Source organism: Corvus kubaryi, unplaced genomic scaffold (genome assembly GCF_017639235.1).
Source record: "Corvus kubaryi isolate FWS band 111438036 unplaced genomic scaffold, C.kubaryi_AGA036_p1.0 78, whole genome shotgun sequence".
Lineage (NCBI taxonomy): Eukaryota > Metazoa > Chordata > Aves > Passeriformes > Corvidae > Corvus > Corvus kubaryi.
The window spans coordinates 1,271,534-1,290,010 of NW_024582065.1; the positions used below are offsets into that span (position 1 = coordinate 1,271,534).

The following is an 18,477-nucleotide window of genomic DNA, read 5'->3' on the forward strand; positions in this document are numbered from 1 at the left end:
TTCAAATGCAGTGAGGGGCCTTGCAGGGTGGTCCCGCAGGTGTTGTGGGTCTGGGGGTTCTTTGGGGCTGTGTGAGGGCAAGTCCTTGGACTGGGGCGCTGACCACAGCCCTCCTCAGAGAGGAGCTGCCCTGGTGGCTTGGCTGTGACCTCATTCCTGCCCCAGGAGCTGTCACAGCAATCACTGACGTGTCTCAGGTGTCTGCACAGCTCAGCCTGGGTGCTTTGCTTCCTCTGCTGGCCCAGAAGGATTCTCCATGCTGGGAAAGATTCCCCCCCGAGTCTGAGCAGGGCAATATCATGTTTTCACTGGTGAAAATTTTGCAAGAACCTCTCAGTGGTTCTTGGAGCTCTGAATTTCTTCAGCCTGGCATGTTTGTGTTTTATTCTTTTCCCCATGGGTTTGTTTCTCCTCCTGCAGCAGCAATGTGAGTGTCAGTTGGCAATTACTATTTTTGGTGCTATTTGAGATCATCCAGGCCTGGGGAGCAGCAGAACTGTCCATGTCCCAGTGTCCCTGACAGTGTCAAGGGGAAATAAATACATTAGGTGACCACAACAGACTTGGAACTCCGTGTCACCAGGTGTTGTACCTGTTGCTGACACATCTCCAGCTTTTTATTTTTTCAAAATCTTGTGACTTTTCGCTATAATCCCATGAGTAATAGGCTGATAACAGTAGTGGCAGAGTTAGTTTGACTCGTGTTGGGAAGATAAACATTAAAGTGCTAAAGGGACCTGAGAAGGCAAAGTGAGCACAGGGATCTGGTGACTGGTCTGGCAGGAGTTTCATTTGTGCTGTAAAACTGGAATGAATTTCATGAGAGAGACCAGTTTGGTGACTTGGTGTACACTGCATTTTTTTCTCTTGGTGGCAAAGCTGAGTTAGATGTCATCCAGATCTGGAACCAAGGGCAGGAATGGGACCTGAACTGTGTGTAGTGCTTCATTCAAGTGATTTTAAGGTTCAGGACTTAAAAGGGGAATGTATTTCTCTTGTACTCATGTTGTTTAAACTTGTTCCTGAGAGTTGTTTTGCCTTTCTCCCCCTGTCTCTCAAGTTTTGGGTTGGCATTTGTGAGACTATTTTAAGTGCCAGTTTTTATTCCTGGATGACACTGGTTGGCACAGGTCCCAGGACAGCACACCTGAGGTCAGAGTTTCTGCCCATGTGCATCATGTGCTTTTTATGATGACGGTAGTATGCTGGTTTATGACTTGTTTTCTCAGTCTCATAAAGTCCTTTACATTCCATTCTCGTCCTCGTTGCTCTGAATAATGTAAAATGATTTTAAAAAGTGTTCATCTCACTGTTTGACCCTGGTTTAGGACTGTTTGGGAATGTACTGTACTGACAGCAGCACAAAACTGCCCTACTGACCCCTCTCCACTGAATGTTTCTGTTTGCAGAGTGGGTTATAAGTCAAAGAAAAACACAATCCAGTTGGTTGAGAGGTTCTTATGGAGGCTTTTTTCCAGTTGTGGGAAACTAATTTCACCTTCCTTTTGGTGCCAGGCTGTGTTGCCAGGAGGTGAGACCCCCATCCTGCAGTTTGTGGAGGACAGGATCCAGACCACCATGGTAAAGTATAGCTGCAGTCAGCTGGCTGAAGGGTGGGGGTGCATCCAGAGCAGCTTCTCCTGAGCTCCAGGAGCTCTGCTAAGTCACTGCCAAAGTCTGAGCATTTGTTTCTTTGCTGTCACTGTGCATGAGGCAGGAATTAATTCCTGTTATTTAGAATCACAGGCTGGTTTGAGTTGGAAGGGACCTTAAAGCCCATGCAGTGCCACCCCTGCCATGGGCAGGGACACCTCCCACTGTCCCAGGCTGCTCCAAGCCCCAATGTCCAGCCTGGCCTTGGGCACTGCCAGGGATCCAGGGGCAGCCCCAGCTGCTCTGGGCACCCTGTGCCAGGGCCTGCCCACCCTCCCAGGGAACAATTCCTTCCCAATCTCCCATCCAGCCCTGCCCTCCTTCATCTTAAGGCCATTCCCCCTTGTCCTGGCACTCGATGCCCTCATGCACCTCCTGTACACTGCACTGATCAGCTCACAGCTCTCGGGGAATTAAAACATGGGATATTTTGCATAGTGAGCTTAGCACTGGTCATTGCTGCAGTTTAAACTTCTTGCATGTGTGATGTTTGAATTAAAAATTAAGTATTTATGAATGTGCTTGACTTTTAGACATCTCACTGAGCTGAGTGTTCTTCAGCCCTGCAAAAAGTACAGAGTAGCTTCTGAAGCTGAAAATTATTAACTTCTTTCTCCCTGAATTCCCCTCCCAGCTGACTGGAATTGCAATTGGAGCTGCAGTTGCACTGCTGCTTATAGCAGTTGTTGTGTTTGTCGTGTACAGAAGAGTGAGACAGTCTAGTAAGTACTTAAGAACCATGTAAGTTTTCAAACCAGTTTTCCCATAAGTCTTGAGTCTTTTTGTAATTTTCTGTGGTAGCTGTTTGCTGTAGGGGTGTGGTTCTTGCAGGACAACAGCTTTAAAGGGTGAAGAACTTGTGTTGCTTCACTTGCCCAGGTCTGAACCCAGAGCTGTCCATGCAGGACCTGCAGGGTTTTATTTCTTTGGTGTCTGAGCAGTATCAGCCTCTGTGAATTATGCAAATGGTTTCAGCCCTGCTGTGATTTCACTGTCACAGTAAGGAGAAAGGATTGAATTAGAGGTTTCCCTGAGGAGATTAAAACTACCCACTCCTTCTGTCTGTGTGGAGAGCCCTTTGTCTCCTCCAGGGCTGAGGTAGAACCCCAAGCCAGCCCTGCCTTGGTGGGGCTTGGCCAGAGCTGGGGAATGAGGGATCCCAGGGAGGTTTAAGTTCCAAACGCTGCCCTGAGCTGTTCTGGAGGCAGCAAAGTCACCGAGCTGTGCTCAGATGTTCTCCCCCAGCTGCTAAAGGTGGTTTCTGATGTGCTGCTTCTGTGTTCCAGAACAACTTCAGCCACACGTGCCTCAGTACAGGTTTCGCAAGAGGGACAAAGTCATGTTCTACGGGAGGAAGATCATTAGGAAGGTGAGGGCACCTGGCAAAATCCAGTTTAGGAGGTGTAAAGTTTGCAATACTTGACTTGCTGAGCCTGGCCCGGGGCCTTCAGCCTATCAAATCTCACTGGGATTTTGTGGATGTTCCTGGAATACTGACTGGATTGCTGATGGAGCAGCAGTAGCTTCTCCTTCTGGCCAAACCTTTCCTCTTTGAAAAGTATTCGCAGTCAATGAGGGTAGTAATAAATCAGTGAATATCTAACTCCTGTTGGGAGTTGATAATTGTTTCAATATCCCATAATCCCAGACTGGTTTGGGTTGGAAGGAACCTTAAAGCCCATCCAGTGCCACCCCTGCCATGGGCAGGGACACCTCCCACTGTCCCAGGCTGCTCCAAGCCCCAATGTCCAGCCTGGCCTTGGGCACTGCCAGGGATCCAGGGGCAGCCCCAGCTGCTCTGGGCACCCTGTGCCAGGGCCTGCCCACCCTCACGGGGTCCTGGCTTTTCCTGTCCTGCCAAGTCAGGTGTGCACTCACTGCAAACCAACATCTGCAGAAAAATAAGGTACAGGGAAGTAACCATCCTTAGTCACCCTGTGTGGAGGAGCACTTCCTCCTGTGAACTGCCCCAGCCTCTGCCTCCCACACTTCATTGAGGTGAATTCAAACACTTGGACTTAATTAGACTCTGGTAGGTTCAATATTCAGTTCTAGAGCTCTGTTTCATTGAGGAGGAGGTGGTTACTCCCTCAGTCTTGCATGGCAGGTCAGCCTTTAAGTAGAACTTGGCCAAAAAAACCCTCAATGAGAGGAAATCTTGTGTGTGCAACTTCATAATTTTGATATTCTTCATAATTTTCATGTGCAACTTCATAATTTGGATGATTTTTCACCAAGCTGTTTATATGTAACTCACATAAGTAAGAATGCTTAGAATTCCACATGGGAAAATAATTTCAGGTAGTTTTTTGTTTGGGTTTTAGACCTTGCCTTTTGCCATTCTTCCTGAGTAAGGCACAGAAGATTACACCCACACTGCTGTGGGTTGTGCTTCATGGATTTTTTGATAACATACCAAGATTTTACTCCCTCCAAACTAATTAAAGATTCCTTTTGCGATAGAAACTTTTTAGAGATTCAGCTCTTTGGGTAACAAATGGAGAACTGGGAATGTTTTGGAAGTTACTAATGAGGGGCTTTCTTGGTGTAGCAGTTGTGGCGTTTCTCCAGTGGGTGGCACCTGGGAACTAGGAAAAGCAAGGAAAAGCTTTGGTTTGTCACCATCGCAGCCAGATAGAATCCTGGAATATCCTCCGTGGGAAGGGACCCCAAGGATCATCCAGTCCAGCCCCTGGCCCTGCACAGACCCCCCAACAGCCCCACCCTGGGCATCCCTGGCAGCGCTGTCCAAACGCTCCTGGAGCTCTGGCAGCCTCGGGGCCGTGCCCATTCCCTGGGGAGCCTGGGCAGTGCCCAGCACCCTCTGGGGGAAGAACCTTTCCCTGCTCTCCAACCTAAACCTCCCCTGGCCCAGCTCCAGCCATTCCCTGGGTCCTGTCCCTGTCCCACAGAGCAGAGATCAGTGCCTTACTCCTCTTCCTGATGTTGAGTGTTCCTGGATGAGAACCACAGCTAAGAATCTTTCCCCTCTACCATCCATTAGCACTGTAGTAGTTGATGAGTAAAATCAAAATACACTCTACTTGCTTTATAGAAAGGAAATGATCCTGAAGTAGTTCTTCCAATCCTCCAAGGTCTTACATGAGCTCTTCCCTCTGCTCACACTCTAATGGCTGGTAAATGTGTTGGTGCCTCAGCAGGGTTGGAGTTAGTGGGTTGGGGTTTTTTTTGGTTTTGGGTTTTTGTGACTGTTTTTGTTTCTGTTATTTCCTCCTAGGTTACAACTCTTCCAAACTCTCTGGTTGGGAACACTGTCCCTCGCCAAAGGATGCGGAAACGGGCAAAGGTTTTATCTCTGGCTAAAAGGTACTTGGGATTTTGGGAAGGGGAAAATTCGTGTTGTGGAGGCTGGTTTGGGGCTTTTGTTTGTGGTGTGGAACTTACCCCTAGCAGAGCACTCTTCTGTAACTGTTGGTTTTTCCCGGTTCTGTCAGCTGTGGATCAGCTGGGAAATTTGCTGAACTGGGATGGTTTTGGTGAGGAAGAGCAGGGGGGTGGAATGTTTCAGCTAACTGATAATGTGTGACTTGGGATGGTGAATTTTAGTGTTTACTATCTACTTATTTAACATTTCCTATTCATACAAATTTAATATTTCCTATTAGTACAAATGAGGGAACATCCTGAACTTACCTTTTCCTTTGTAGGATTCTGCGTATTAAGAAGGAATGTCCAACTCTGCAGAGGAAAGAACCTCCTCCCTCTTTGCTAGAGGCAGATCTGACTGAATTTGATGTCAAGAATTCCCATTTGCCATCAGAAGTGCTGTACATGCTTAAAAATGTCAGGTAATGTTAGATGGAAAGAGAAGTTCAGAGTTGGGTTTTGATGGATGTTCAAGTGATGTAAATATTTGACAGTTTGTGTCAAATCTCAGGTTTTATGATTGCATGGTCAGAATCCTGAGGGAGCTGACTGAAATCCATCTGAGCATGAGGACAGAATAAATGACTTTGAATTTTTTAGAAACGTTAAGAAAATAGTTGAGTTTGGGGGGAAAAAAAGGAAGTAGGTTAGTTGCTTCAGTTTGGGAGTAGTGCTAATGAAGGTGTTCTAACATGAACAGATTGAGTGCATCTTAAAACTTCTGTTTAGGCTTTATCAGACAATTTTTTTATACAGAAAGGCATCATAATTGGTAAATGTTAATTGGAGACCATATTGACAGCTCCCTGGGCTGCAGAATCTTTTACTTCTCTATCTGAAAAGGTTGCAAATAAATCAAAGTCAACGTAATCCCCACAGCTCTTTGGCAGACTTAAGAAGAAGGGATGGGCTTTGTGCCCCTTCAGCAAGGGGTTAATTTGCTGACACAGCAAAGAGGAGGAGATCTTCCAATCTGTAATTTTGGTTTTGCTTGTGGATGTTCTTTTTTCCTCCCAGCTGTGATATAATTTAGTCCTGAAGGTCATACATTCTCAAATAAAAATGCTATTTAAGTCATCTGAACTTGCTGCTGTGGAATTATGATCTCCTGTGACTAATTGACATTGCAGTAGGATTTGATGGATTGATCCTGATAAATGTGAGCTGTTGGAGCTCTGTGAAGAGTGATCAGGTGTAAGATCCATATTTCTCTCTGCCTGGCAGTGACTGACTGGAGTCCAGGTGCATGTTACCTGCAGGAGATGGAGTATTCCAAACTTACAATTGCATGCAGATGACAGGAGCTTTTCCCTGTGTTTTCAGTGTCCTGCTTCCATGGGCAGGGCAGCTGCACTAAAAGGGGAAGTTTCATGGGGTAACTTTTCTCATGGAGTGTGAGAGTCTGGCAGCTTTTTATTTTTATTCCCCTCCAAAGGCCATGCTGGTGTTTGCTGGAGGAAGTTTGGCTGCACTTCCCTCTGAGCCTGCATTCCTTGGAGTGCTTCTCCAAAGGAGCCCCAGAATTTACAGTTCTGTGTTTCATGCTGCTCTTGCACCTTAATTTTGGGGAGCTCTTTGAGGCTCCTTCCCTGCAGCCGCTCCTCTGGGCTTCCTCTGCTCCTCGTGCCTGTGGCTTTGCTAATTTAGGAAGGATTTTCCAAGGACTGTGGCGATTTTAGGTTTTCCCTTTGCATTTTCTTTGCTGCAGGGTCCTTGGGCACTTTGAGAAGCCCCTGTTCCTGGAGCTGTGCAAGCACATGTTCTTTGTGCAGCTGCACGAGGGCGAGTACATCTTCCGTCCCGGGCAGCTGGACAACAGCATCTACGTGGTGCAGGATGGAAAGCTGGAAGTCTGCATCCAAGAAAGTGTAAGAACCCACTGCTCTGCACTTCCTGAGAGAAATCTGTTGGCACAGCAGATAGGCTGGCATGAATCATTAGGCATTGATTAAACTTAGACACGTGAATCACAGTGGTTTAGGAGGGATTAATCCCAGCTCTTCGGGGCTGTGGTATTTGTAAAGATCAAGGTTTGTAGCTCTGGTCCCTCGTGTCTCAGATGAGAGAGCAAACACAAAGCTGATGAGGCAGCTGGAAATATCCTCACACAGGAGATGCAGAAGTTATTGAGGGAGGACAGGGTGCAAGGTGGGCTTGGAAACATTCACCTGTGGAAAGGTTGTTACAGAAAGTTTTTGAGCACAGGAGAGACCAAGCTCACCTCAGAATAGTCCAGCAGGAGTCAGGGGCTTTGTCTGGGAGGTGGAAGAGTCAGATTCACTTTTGGGTCAACAGGGGAGAAAAAATGATGGTTTGTTTTCCATGTGAGTCTTAAAATGTTGAGCACCAGCCCTTGTGACCCTTCTGCCAAGTTAAATTTTTAGTTTTTACCTTCTTCCTGACTGAACTTTGAGTTTAACTTTAGGATGTGAACAGTTTTCCAATTCTAAAAATTAAGTGGGCTTGGAAACTATATCAAATTTGCTGCTTTCTGTGTATTTTTACATTTTGCTGCTCCTGTTTTGTACAACCTCTTGACAGGTAACCCCTCAATAAAGGGAGCTCAATCTGCCTCTGGGTGAAGGAAGCTTTGTTTTGTTGGTGGTTACATAGCAAAGACAAGCAGGTCACAACATCCCTGGACAAAACTGGCTTGTAGTTTCTTTTAATTTATCACTTTTAGAACAATGGTTGAAAACTCTGTGGTTGGAATGAGCACATTTCCATCAGAGCAGAGAGAAGAGAAGCATCCAAGCTTTTTGAAATGCTCCAAATGTGCCAAAATGCAGCTGTGAGCCTGCAGTGATGCTGTGTGTGTGCTTGCAGGATGGAACAGAGGTGGTGGTGAAGGAGGTGCTGGCAGGAGACAGCGTCCACAGCCTTCTGAGCATCCTTGATGTCATCACGGTGAGTCCTGGGAGGTGCAGATTCCTGCTGCATCCCACAGAGCCTGGCAGGGAACCAGGCCTTGAACATTCCTAGGAAAGAATCAGAATGCAAAATGGTTTTTTGATGAATTCTCCTCCTCCTGGGCCTTCACAGGTGTAAACTGAGCTCTGTGGTGTGGAGGCTGGTTGTGAAACGTGTGCTTGACTGGCTGCTTCTGGTTAGCAGGAGGATTTGAGTGATCCCTTTATATCTGCAAAACTGAGATTACAGCTTGATTTGCTCAAATCACAGCTCAGGCAGGAGCAGGACCAGGCTGGGGCTCAGCAGTCCAGGCTTTTACATGTTTGATGGGTTAGTTAATAAATTTGGTTTTATTCAGTCTAATGAGGATAAATCTGACAGTTGTTATTACTGTAATGATGCTGTGAAACCAGGGGATGGGTTTGTTTTGTTTTGTAACATCAGTGGTGCTGGTGGCCAGCTGAGGGCTGTGCTCTTTGGCAGGGGCCAGGATGAGCTGGGTGCTGATCCTGTTGAGTGCAAAATTGGTGGATTTTGTTTCAGTTGGAACTAGACTGCTGGTTTTGCTGAAATCACCACAGTGCATCTCTTTTGGAATGCCTGGATGGAAGGTGTTGAATTCAACATCTTTGATAACACCCAAGCCCTGAAGGTGCTTTCTTGAAGGGTTTTGGTAGGGTGAGATTTGAGAGGATGAAGAGAAATCTAATCAGTAAGGTGTTCATGTTTGACCTGGTGCCGTGTTTCTGCCATGCTTGGCTGTCTCTGTTCATCAGAAGGTGCCATTGCTCCATTTGTGAGTATTAAAGGGTTCTCTGAAGTGTTCTTTGCTGCTTCCAAATGCAAGCACATACCTCTATATCCACATGATGTGTGTATTATTTACATCTAAAATTCCCATAAAACCTATTGACAGTGGTAACATTTTTTAAGCTTGGTCACAGTTTTCTCTGTAGAAAGTGAAGAATTTGGGCTGTACAAGTCTAGTTCTTGCTGTCAAATTCATAATATCTTTGTAAATTTGTATTAGTACCTTTGCCCTTGTTACTCCCACCACGAAATTTTCTTCATCACAATATTCTAAGGAGCAGGGCCATCATAAAGGAACAGGAATACCAGTCATGTTCTTGTTCAAAAGGAATAAATATAAGAAAAGTCCTTCTATAACAGTGCTTTATGGCTTTGTTTTTTCAAAAAGTGGTTGCCATTCATTTTGTGTCTTGTTGGGGTTTTTTTTTTCATTTTTAGTTCTCATTCTGTCATTGTTTTTCTCTTTCTCATTAGTTCTACCACTGGTAAGTAAAAAAAATAAAAATGATTGAAAGTGTGTTGAGCAGAGTTAGCAGCCTGCAGAAGACTCTGTAATGAAAAAACCTTGAAATATTTTTTGCTAAACTTCTTCTCATTTATTTTTACAACTCTTTTGTTCCTCACTTCCCAGCTTTGTGAACTGCTTGTTTCATTGCTGTTTTTCCTCTTCCTTATGTTCTTTGCAGACTTCAGGTAGAGGAGTAGCATGAAAATAGGCAAGGAGAGAGGAAGTAGCACTGGATCAAAGTAGGAGACCCCTCAGTGTCATCCCAAATCAGTGAGGGAGTCTTAAAACATCCTGCAGATGCCATAACCTGAATTAGATTTTGCTGCACCACCAAACACCTGGCTCTGACATGAAGGAAGGGTGAATTCAGTGAGGATTTCAGTTGTCTGAGCTGGATTTGTGATTCTTTGACTGATTTTGTAGCACGTGATGTCAGGCTGGTCCCTCAGTTCTGAGAGTTGTGCAAGAAAGTTGAGGTTGCTGCAAGAAGTGGCAAGATCTTGTTGGTGGACCTAAAAGAAAGGTCACACCAGAGGTACTTTTCTAATTGAATCTTTCAGTTTTTAAACTGAAAAGCCCCTTTAGTTCTACTAAATGCAAAGGTAGCAGCTGTGACATGAGCCTGCACTTATTCTGGGAACAGATCAATGCTGCTTTCTCCAGACTCTGAGGAGAAACTGGAAGCTTTTGAATCCAAGTAGTTCCTGGTATTGTGGAACAGTTCTGAGGTGCAGTTAATGGCTCTGATTTGATACTGCCTCAAATAGCAGAGAAATCTGAGCTGAGCCTTGTTGATGTCTCTGTTTTCAGCAGCTCTTGCTGAGAGCTCCTGTGTGCAGCCAGGGCTTTTCCCAGGACAGTCAATGTTCATCCAGAGGGAACTGGTCCAGTGGAGTTGTGATGCTGATTGCTGGAGCTTTGGGGTTCACTCTTCTCTTGGCCTCCATGCTGAGATGGTCTTAGGAAAACTGGGCCCAGGTGGCAAAGCTGGAATAAGAAAGTTGGAGAAAGAAGAGGCTGTGAGGGATATTGATCAAATGGCAGTGATTGAGGGGGGATAAAAATGAAAGTCAGGATTAAAAGAAGCTGGAAAAACACTTGGATAAAGGTGAGCCTGCAGGGCTGACAAGATAGATGAGGTTATAAAGAAGTGATTGATGGCTGTGAGAGCTTTGGGTGCAGCAGTGCTGATGCAGAGGATGTCAGGAGGGAGTGGAGGAAGACAAAATCCAGCCGTGGAAACAGGGAGAACATCCCAGATTTTTGGATCCAAAAAGGAGCTGCCACTGCAGGTGGGAGAATGCAAAGCATCTGTCTCTTGCAGCAGATTTCTTGACCAAACTTGATTGGATTTGGCCATTTGCTGTCACCTGGGTTTAGCTGCTGCTTGGAGGTGATGTCTCACTGTCTCTAGAAGTAAATAGTTACCTGCCCTGAGAACAAAAAGTTCTGTTGAAAAAAAAACCCCTGTTTCATAACTGATTATAACTGAACTGTTCTTGTCATCTCAGTGTGTGATTGCAAAATAGTATAATTTGAACATGGTATTCTCCCTGTGCTGCTCATAAGGTTATATCAGAGAGAAGTGACAATTCTGGAACATTTCCTGCTCATGCTCCTCTGACTGCTCTTAGCATGTTCCAGCCCTGTTGTCCCTTTCAGAAGAGCTGCCCTCATGCAGGGATTTCAAAGAGGCAAAATTATATGCTGAAAACCTGGAGGAATGGGCTGTTCTTTGGAGAAAAAGGCTTCTGCATCATTATCTGTTATTATCCTAAAGCTGTTTTTCTGAGATTGTCAGCACTGGCCTCTCCTCTCCTGAGCACTTTCCAGAAAAACCCAAACACTTTACTGGGTAGACTGGAGACCAGAGTTCTGGGATGGCCAGGGCTCAGTTTGCTCTTTGGAATAACTCTTATGAAACATCATTAAACTTGATGCTTATCCTTGCCCAGCAACTGAAGATTTAATGATTTCCTTAGTTTTTTACTCCATATTTGCTGTAGAGATTGGTAGGAAATACAGTTGATGGCAAATGCAGGGCTTATAAGCAGACTATATACATTTTCTTTTACATGTAAGTGTAAGAAGTCCAAATTAATTCTTCGTGTAAAGCCAGACTTCCAACTGGGCTGTAAAAGAGGATTGTTGCATTTATTTTTGGGTACAGCCGAAGCACAGAAATGTTATTTGTTAATTTCTTTACTTAATTAAAATAAATTTGGGAAAACTGAGGACACTGTCAGCTTTGCACTGTAGGTCAAAGATGTTTAAAATTTCAGATCCCTCAGGAACTTGAAAATCAAGGCTATTAATATCATCCCCAGATTTTATAAAAAGGTCAGCTGAAGTTGGTGTAATTAAGAAATTGGTTCCAATTAATTTAATTTAATTTTAGAATCTGCTTCATGGTGCCTTCCAGACCAGCAGGCAGACAGAGCTGCAGCTTTATTTTCTAGAGTGATTAGAGAAAGTCTCTGGTTTTGCTGGGTTCTTTAGGCAGGAATTCCTCAAAGTGCTTGTGTTGAGTTGTCTGATATTCTTTGCAGGCAGTTTGGTTTGTAATCAGCATTTAACATCTGTGTGTCAGTGTTGGGAAAAAGGTGCCTTCTGTTGCTCAGGAGGGGGAAAGTTTCCAGAGCTGTGAGGTGCTGTTAAAATAGAAACTCCATTTCTTCCTTTGCTCCTGCTCTGTGCTGCAAAAAGGCTCATTTTAGCTTATCAGTACGTGTAAATCAATATTTGATGGATTAGTAAATTAATTTATGAGTTAGAGGTGTTGTTTTCAGCATTTATTAAATGTGTAGAAGGGATATTGTCTGTCTGGAGTTTTTTATCCAAGTGTTTGACAGTAGATTTTTGTTAAAATCTATTCTCATTTAAGGGGCAAAATCCAAAACCAGAGGCTTGCCTTCTTCCAGTGTGAAAAAAATCTCTGTATTCTACCCACTTTTCATTCGTTTGTTAGTTCTCCATCTGTTCTTTGAGCAGGATGGTCTAGACCCACTTTGTCTCAAGTAAAGAGAAGCTGTTTGGCGTTGTCACGTGGAATATTTCATAGATATATATGAAAATATATATATATATATATATGTCTCGAAACACAAGAAGTCTGCCTGTCTTTTGTCTTCCTCCATTATGTCTGTAATTACTGTACAATTCTGTTGTGTTTTTCACTGTTTGTGTGAGTCTGGGGTTGTTTTTGCAGCAAATAGCTTGGTTGTCAGCCGAGATAATAAAATCAACAAACCCTCTTTTTCTCTGCATCCTTGACTAGCTGGGATTTCAAATGCTTCTGATGGCTGGCTCTGTAATAAAACTGTGTCAGAGCTGAGAGCCTGGCACTTCCCTCAACCTCATCCACATCCCTGGAGCTCTTGTTTCTCTGCCCCTGTCTCTAAGGCAGATGTGAATTCACCCTCATTACACCCCCCGTGGTCATGGAGCACAAACTGAAGGCTTTTTGGGGTCAGACCATGTCTGTCAGACATAGACAACAGCAAAGCAGGAATTTGGGAAGAATTGGATTGGATAATTGATGGATTAACCCTGTGTCTCTGGAACTTTCTCTTAGGGTCACCCTGCTCCCTATAAAACTGTCTCAGCCCGAGCAGCCACTCCATCCACCATACTGAGACTTCCAGCCAGTGCCTTCCAGGATGTGTTCCAGAAATACCCTGAAACCCTTGTGAGAGTGGTGCAGGTAGGTGGAGCTGAGGGGGAAGGGGAATCCACTCTCATTTCCAGGTTGCAGGAGGATATTTAGATGCTCAGCAAGCTCATCCTTTGGTAGCTACGGAGCTGCTCAGCACAGCCTGTCAAGATTTGGCCTTGTTCTGCTGCTCTCCTGGCTGTTGAGCCCTAGATTTAATATTCCACCATCATCACAAACAGGAAAAAAACCATTTATGTATCTATATATGTCCATTAATTGAGTTTCTGCTTGTGGTACCCTCATCAATCAGCCAGACCTGCAGTGTGAGTTTGTTGGTCCTTGGCAAGTGGAAGGTGCTGGGGTGGGCTCTGCAGCTTGGGCTGCACCAGGAGGGCTCCAGAATGGCTGAGAGTCGTGAACAGACTGTCACATGTTCTGAAACAGGACTGCTGGACCTTCAGAAGCTGCTTGGTGTGGGCTGATGCTTTGTAAGAGTCACAAAATTCAGATTGACATGTGAATTTCAACTTTAGAAGCCTTTGTCAGCACCTGAGGAAAGAGCTGTGCTTTGTGTCAGTTCTGTGTTTACCTTCTATTGCTTTGCAGGGACTCAGTTCTCAGGTGAGCACTGAAATCAGGCTTGTACCTCCTGCAGGTGGCAGGTGGTGCAGGGATCAGGATTAAGGATTTCCAGGATTTCCTTGTCCCACAGGTGTGGCAGCCAAAGGGTGACCCCACCAGTCACTCTGGGCTGTCCTGTTGCTTTACTATCACTTCTAAATCTGTTTGTCCTTGCAAACTGTTCTGGTCTCTGGGTGATTTATGAGCAATACATGAACCTCCTCACACTGATGGTTGAAGGAGAACAGATCATTAACACCAAATTAATTTGCTCTGTGAGAGCTGATACAACAGAGAGGATGGCTCAGGAGTGGGAATTAGCTGGCAGGGCAGAGGAAGGTGCCACTGATTCCAGTGTTGGGTTTGAGTGCTTGTGGAGCAGTGGGATAGGCTCTGTATGGGGAAAGCTGGAATAATTTTTTTAATGAGAGGGGAAAATTGGAAGCAAATACTTCTATTTCAAGGCACTTTTATTATTGATGTTTATAGAAAACAAAAAGCATTTGGTGTTTGGGAGTAAGACTTTGGATTCTCGTGCCATCAAATGATTATGAAGTCATTGGTGGATCATTTGAATCTATCTCTGTCTCAATTTATCAGTTGCTAAAAAGGAATTTCAGCTTAGGGTACAGCCTGTATTTTATCGATACTTTCAGGTACTCTGGTGCATGGTTGTATCTAAATGCCAGAACGAGTGTGGGAGAATGCTAAATCCATTGCTCTTGCTTCTTTATTCCCTGTTTGTAGATCATCATGGTGAGGCTGCAGAGGGTGACGTTCCTGGCCCTGCACAACTACCTGGGGCTGACCACGGAGCTCTTCAGCTGTGTGAGTTTGGCAGGCAGGCCCTCAGCTCTCCTGCCAGGACACAGAGAGGTTTTCCTTCTTGCAGAAGGCCATAAAGCAAATGCTACATATTAATTTCATAATGACAGTGCTTGAGGATTGAGGCACTTGTATAACCAGCCCATAAAGCCCAGCCTACGCTGATGCCTGGGGAATTGGTGGGGAGGCTTAAACTTCCCAAGTGCTTCATTCCAGAGTGATCTGTGTGCTTCTGATGTTTGCTAATTATGTCACCTCTGCCTGTGTGCTGCACCCGTGGTGCCAGAGGGTCAGGGAATGCTCAAAGTGTCAGGCTGTGAGTCCCCAGGCCGGGGGATGGGATGCACTGAGGGAGCTGCACATCCCAGGACAAGCCACCCTTGGGGATCTGGGATTGATCAGCACAACCTGAGCGGTACCAGGGGGTCTGTGCAGGCTGCAGGGTGTGGAACACATGTGAGGGGGTGGTTCATGTTTGCTTGTCCCCCTGCTGCTCCCAGCAGAGCCAGGCCATCCCACTGATCTCCGTGAGCAGTGTCACCGCCGGAGGCAGCGCCGGCAAAGCGGGCAAGAGACAAGTGAGCAGTGCTTTAGAGGAAGATCGTGGAGAGAAGTTTGAAAAGTCTGGGGAAGCCCTGGAAACGGGTAATGCTTCTGGAAACGTGGAGAAACTGTCCTCTGTGACCTTCTTTAGCTGTTGTAGTATTCATTGAATCCCAAAATGTTTTGGGTTGGGAGGGACCTTAAAGCTCACCCAGTGCCGCCCCACCTCCCGCTGTCCCAGGCTGCTCCAAGCCCCAATGTCCAGCCTGGCCTTGGACACTTCCAGGGATCCAGGGGCAGCCCCAGCTTCTCTGGGCAACCTGTGCCAGGGCCTCACTGTCCTTAATAGTAAAGAATGTCCTCTCCAAATCCAATCTAACCCTGCTGTCCTTCAGCTTGAGGCCATTCCCCTGTGTCCTTTCACTACATTTGATCTACTTTTGGTATCACTGCTGTTGATCAGAGGATTTCTATTTTATCAGAGTGGTTAAGGATTGTCTTAGATCAGCTTCAGGTTTGAAGCCTTTGGATAGTCCTTAGCTTCAATGGGGAAATGTTACTGTGTTCTTAATGATATTGAGGGATGAAGGAAAGAGGAAAAATAAGTGACTCCTAATTTTGAATGCAGAGGGGGAGTTGGGAAAATTCAGCTCTCTAGACACCAGCAGAAGAATTGCTGGATATGTGTCTTTTCAGGCTAAAGACTTAGTACTGAAGGTAAGGCCAGGAAAATAGATGGAGTTCAATTTTGCCCCTGCAGATGGAAAAAAATTAATTTAATCAAAACCAGGAAAAAGGTTTAAACAATATTTAATGTCAGTGTTTCAAAATCTTTAAATCAGCCTTTAATAAGTAGGTAGTTAAAGGGTCTTGTTGTTAGTGAAACTTATTTTATTAGGGGCTACCTTGTGTTTATATAATTTGTTTTTAAATTTCAGATATGCTGAGGATTTCTGGTACAGAAAACTCTGAGCATGTTTTCAGAAGGAGCCTTTCATCACCTCCCTATGCAGGATCTACAGAGGCTTCTAGTAAGTAGTGCTTGGCAAAATTGTGGGAAATATATAATTTATCCAATCGTGGGGGGAAACCACATGATCTCTGGAGTGCTGGGTTAGACAATTTTCCTATTTATGGTGGATAATCATCTTGCAGTCCTGTTCATGGTAGATAATCATCTTGCAGTGGTGCCTCTTCCTAACTCATTTGTCAAAAAATTATTTCATAAAAAATGGACTATTATCCAAGAGAGCATTCCCTTGCTGGCATTATCAGCAATGGGGAACATCATTTGGCTACCAAGACCTGCAAATGAAGAGCTTTATTAATTGATATTACTGAAACCAACTGAATTATGATGATAGGCCATCATCCTTCACATAAAAGATGACACACGTTTCTTGCTTGGCTGATTGTCCCAAAAAGCACATTACATGGCTTTGCTGCTTTTAGAGGAATGGTCTTTAGAGTGGATAATAAAGGTGATTGATCATGAGGTGCTCTGAGGAGACATTTATGAGGCTGAGCTGGTCTGATGCTGCAGTATCATTTTGGGGAGTTTGTTACTCCACTGTAGACATTTTCCTCTGGGCCTGGTGTTGAGGACAGCTTTGTGTTCCAAGGTGGAGCAATTGGAGTTCTTATGGGAATCACAGAACACAGGCATCTGTTGCTGTTAGATGAGTACTAAATTAACCACCGTGAGGAAATTCTAAGGTCATGCACAGGTACTTTTAATAGAGAAATCTTTAATCAGTGGAATAAAGGTGCCCTGGGTACTTTAGAAAATGCTTTTATTGCTCACCTTGGCTATTAAATGACTTGGGAGAAAGGAACATACTATGAGGGGTTGAAGAACTTGGAGACAAGGAGAAAGGAGGGAGCCAGGCTGAGGGAGCCCTCAGCACTGAGAGTTTTCCCCAAAGTAAGGGTTGTGTTTTTTGTTGCTGCCACGTGAAGTTGTTGGTATGCACACAGGAGAGCAGTGGGTAGCTCCTTCAATTTTAACACTGGAGGGCTGATTTGTTTCCTCTTCTGGTCCTGCTGGGCAAGTATAAAGGGTCCCACTTCGATTTTTTTTTTTTTTTTTCATGGTTTCCATGTTACTATCCAGAGGCATGGATGTGATGGAGAAGTAGGATTTTGGCTGGGATCATCTTTCTAAGCCAGGGAGACAAATTAGGAGAAAATATTGACTGACCCACACAAGACTTGGCTTGATTTTCATGTGGGTGAGGTTGTTTTACACTGGGATTTATAAAACGTACCAGCAGACTTAATTCAGTGGTAAATAAAATAATCCTTGCCCTGAACACAGCCCCTTCCCCCAGGTAAATGAGGCAGTTCAGTGAGCTGGGCCTGTGCAGCCCTGTGACATTCTAAGGGACAGTCCCTGTGTGTCCTTAGGAGCTGTTATGTAGAAGGATCCCTGCAGACTTCTCGGTGGATATGTCCATTTGTCCTTCCTTTCTCCTTTTATGTGTCATAAAAGTTATGTCAGGGTACACAGAGCTTAGCAGAGAGAGAAAATTAATTTTTACTGACGGAAGGAGTGTATCTAATTGGGTAATTATGATTTGCCTCAGTTAACAGAGCTGATTTCTTCTCACTGCTTAGCTTGCACAGAAAGTGTTTTGATATCTGTAATGAAAAGATCAAGATCTTGCTTCAGATTCTATTCCACTGCTTACTGTGTGTTCAGACTCCATGGTATATTGATTATGTTTATTATTAATTCAGAGAGGAGAAAACTGTCTTAGAGTCCTACAAGTGCTGTTATCTCAACATCTCCTTGATTTGCTTGTTGTTAGAATTAATAAACACTGCTAAAAATTGCTTTGGGAGAAAACACTTTTGCCTCAGTTGCTCCTGGGGCTGGGTGTAATTTGTTCTTCTGGTTTTTTTGTGTAGTTATCTAACTTGAAACATAGCAGTTGTGTAAGATAGGGAATAGGATCTTGCCAGCTCAGGCTACTCTGCTTTAGAAGTGTGCTAACTTTGTGTGGAGAAAGATGGAATTAATTCCTGTGAAGCATCTGGGCTGGGGGACAGAGGAATTAGAAAGCAGAAATAAAACAGTGGGGCCTTTTGGATATAACAACTTCACCCCTTCGTTGTCCCTGGAAGTAAATCTTCCTAACTCTATTTTTAAGGTTAAATAGCAGTTGTCTTTTACTGTTTTGGTGCTTCTTTTCCCCAAGAGTTAGAGAAGCTGCTTTTCCCCCAAAGCCCTGACGTGCAGCGCACGTGGGACCGGCAGAGCTTGGCAGGGAAGAGCCGGGAATGCTGCCAGGGACTGTGGCAGTTGCCATTGTTTGTGCAGTGCCTTCCATCCCAGCAGTGTGTGGGACACCGTGTGTTCATCACACAGGATCCATCCCTCTCCTTCCCCACCGCCTCCTGTGCTCTTGACTCAGCGGCTCCGCGTGCAGCTCGTCCTGCCGGCTCCTTCCTCGCTCCCGTTTGAGCAGCAAGACGGTTTAATCAATCACTGTGTGGGCACCACGGCTGGGGGGAAGGCTTCTGCTTTGAATAGCAGTTGAGTAGACAGAAGCTTTCATTCTTA

At 44.9% G+C, this 18,477-nt stretch overlaps 1 protein-coding gene across 3 annotated transcripts in view; it reads left to right on the plus strand.

The window, feature by feature from the left end:
* Window positions 1–18,477, plus strand: part of PNPLA7 (patatin like phospholipase domain containing 7) — a 117,722-nt gene that overhangs the window by 1,617 nt on the left and 97,628 nt on the right. For 2 of the 3 annotated variants that reach the window (XM_042052283.1, XM_042052285.1), the window contains exons 3-13: window positions 1,516–1,581; window positions 2,288–2,375; window positions 2,940–3,022; window positions 4,892–4,980; window positions 5,322–5,462; window positions 6,749–6,908; window positions 7,867–7,947; window positions 12,843–12,971; window positions 14,292–14,372; window positions 14,870–15,014; window positions 15,851–15,943. In XM_042052283.1, coding sequence (XP_041908217.1) covers window positions 1,516–1,581; window positions 2,288–2,375; window positions 2,940–3,022; window positions 4,892–4,980; window positions 5,322–5,462; window positions 6,749–6,908; window positions 7,867–7,947; window positions 12,843–12,971; window positions 14,292–14,372; window positions 14,870–15,014; window positions 15,851–15,943 — 1,156 coding nt within the window. The remainder of the gene's footprint in view (window positions 1–1,515; window positions 1,582–2,287; window positions 2,376–2,939; window positions 3,023–4,891; window positions 4,981–5,321; window positions 5,463–6,748; window positions 6,909–7,866; window positions 7,948–12,842; window positions 12,972–14,291; window positions 14,373–14,869; window positions 15,015–15,850; window positions 15,944–18,477) is intronic. The other variant, XM_042052284.1, reaches the window with a different exon arrangement.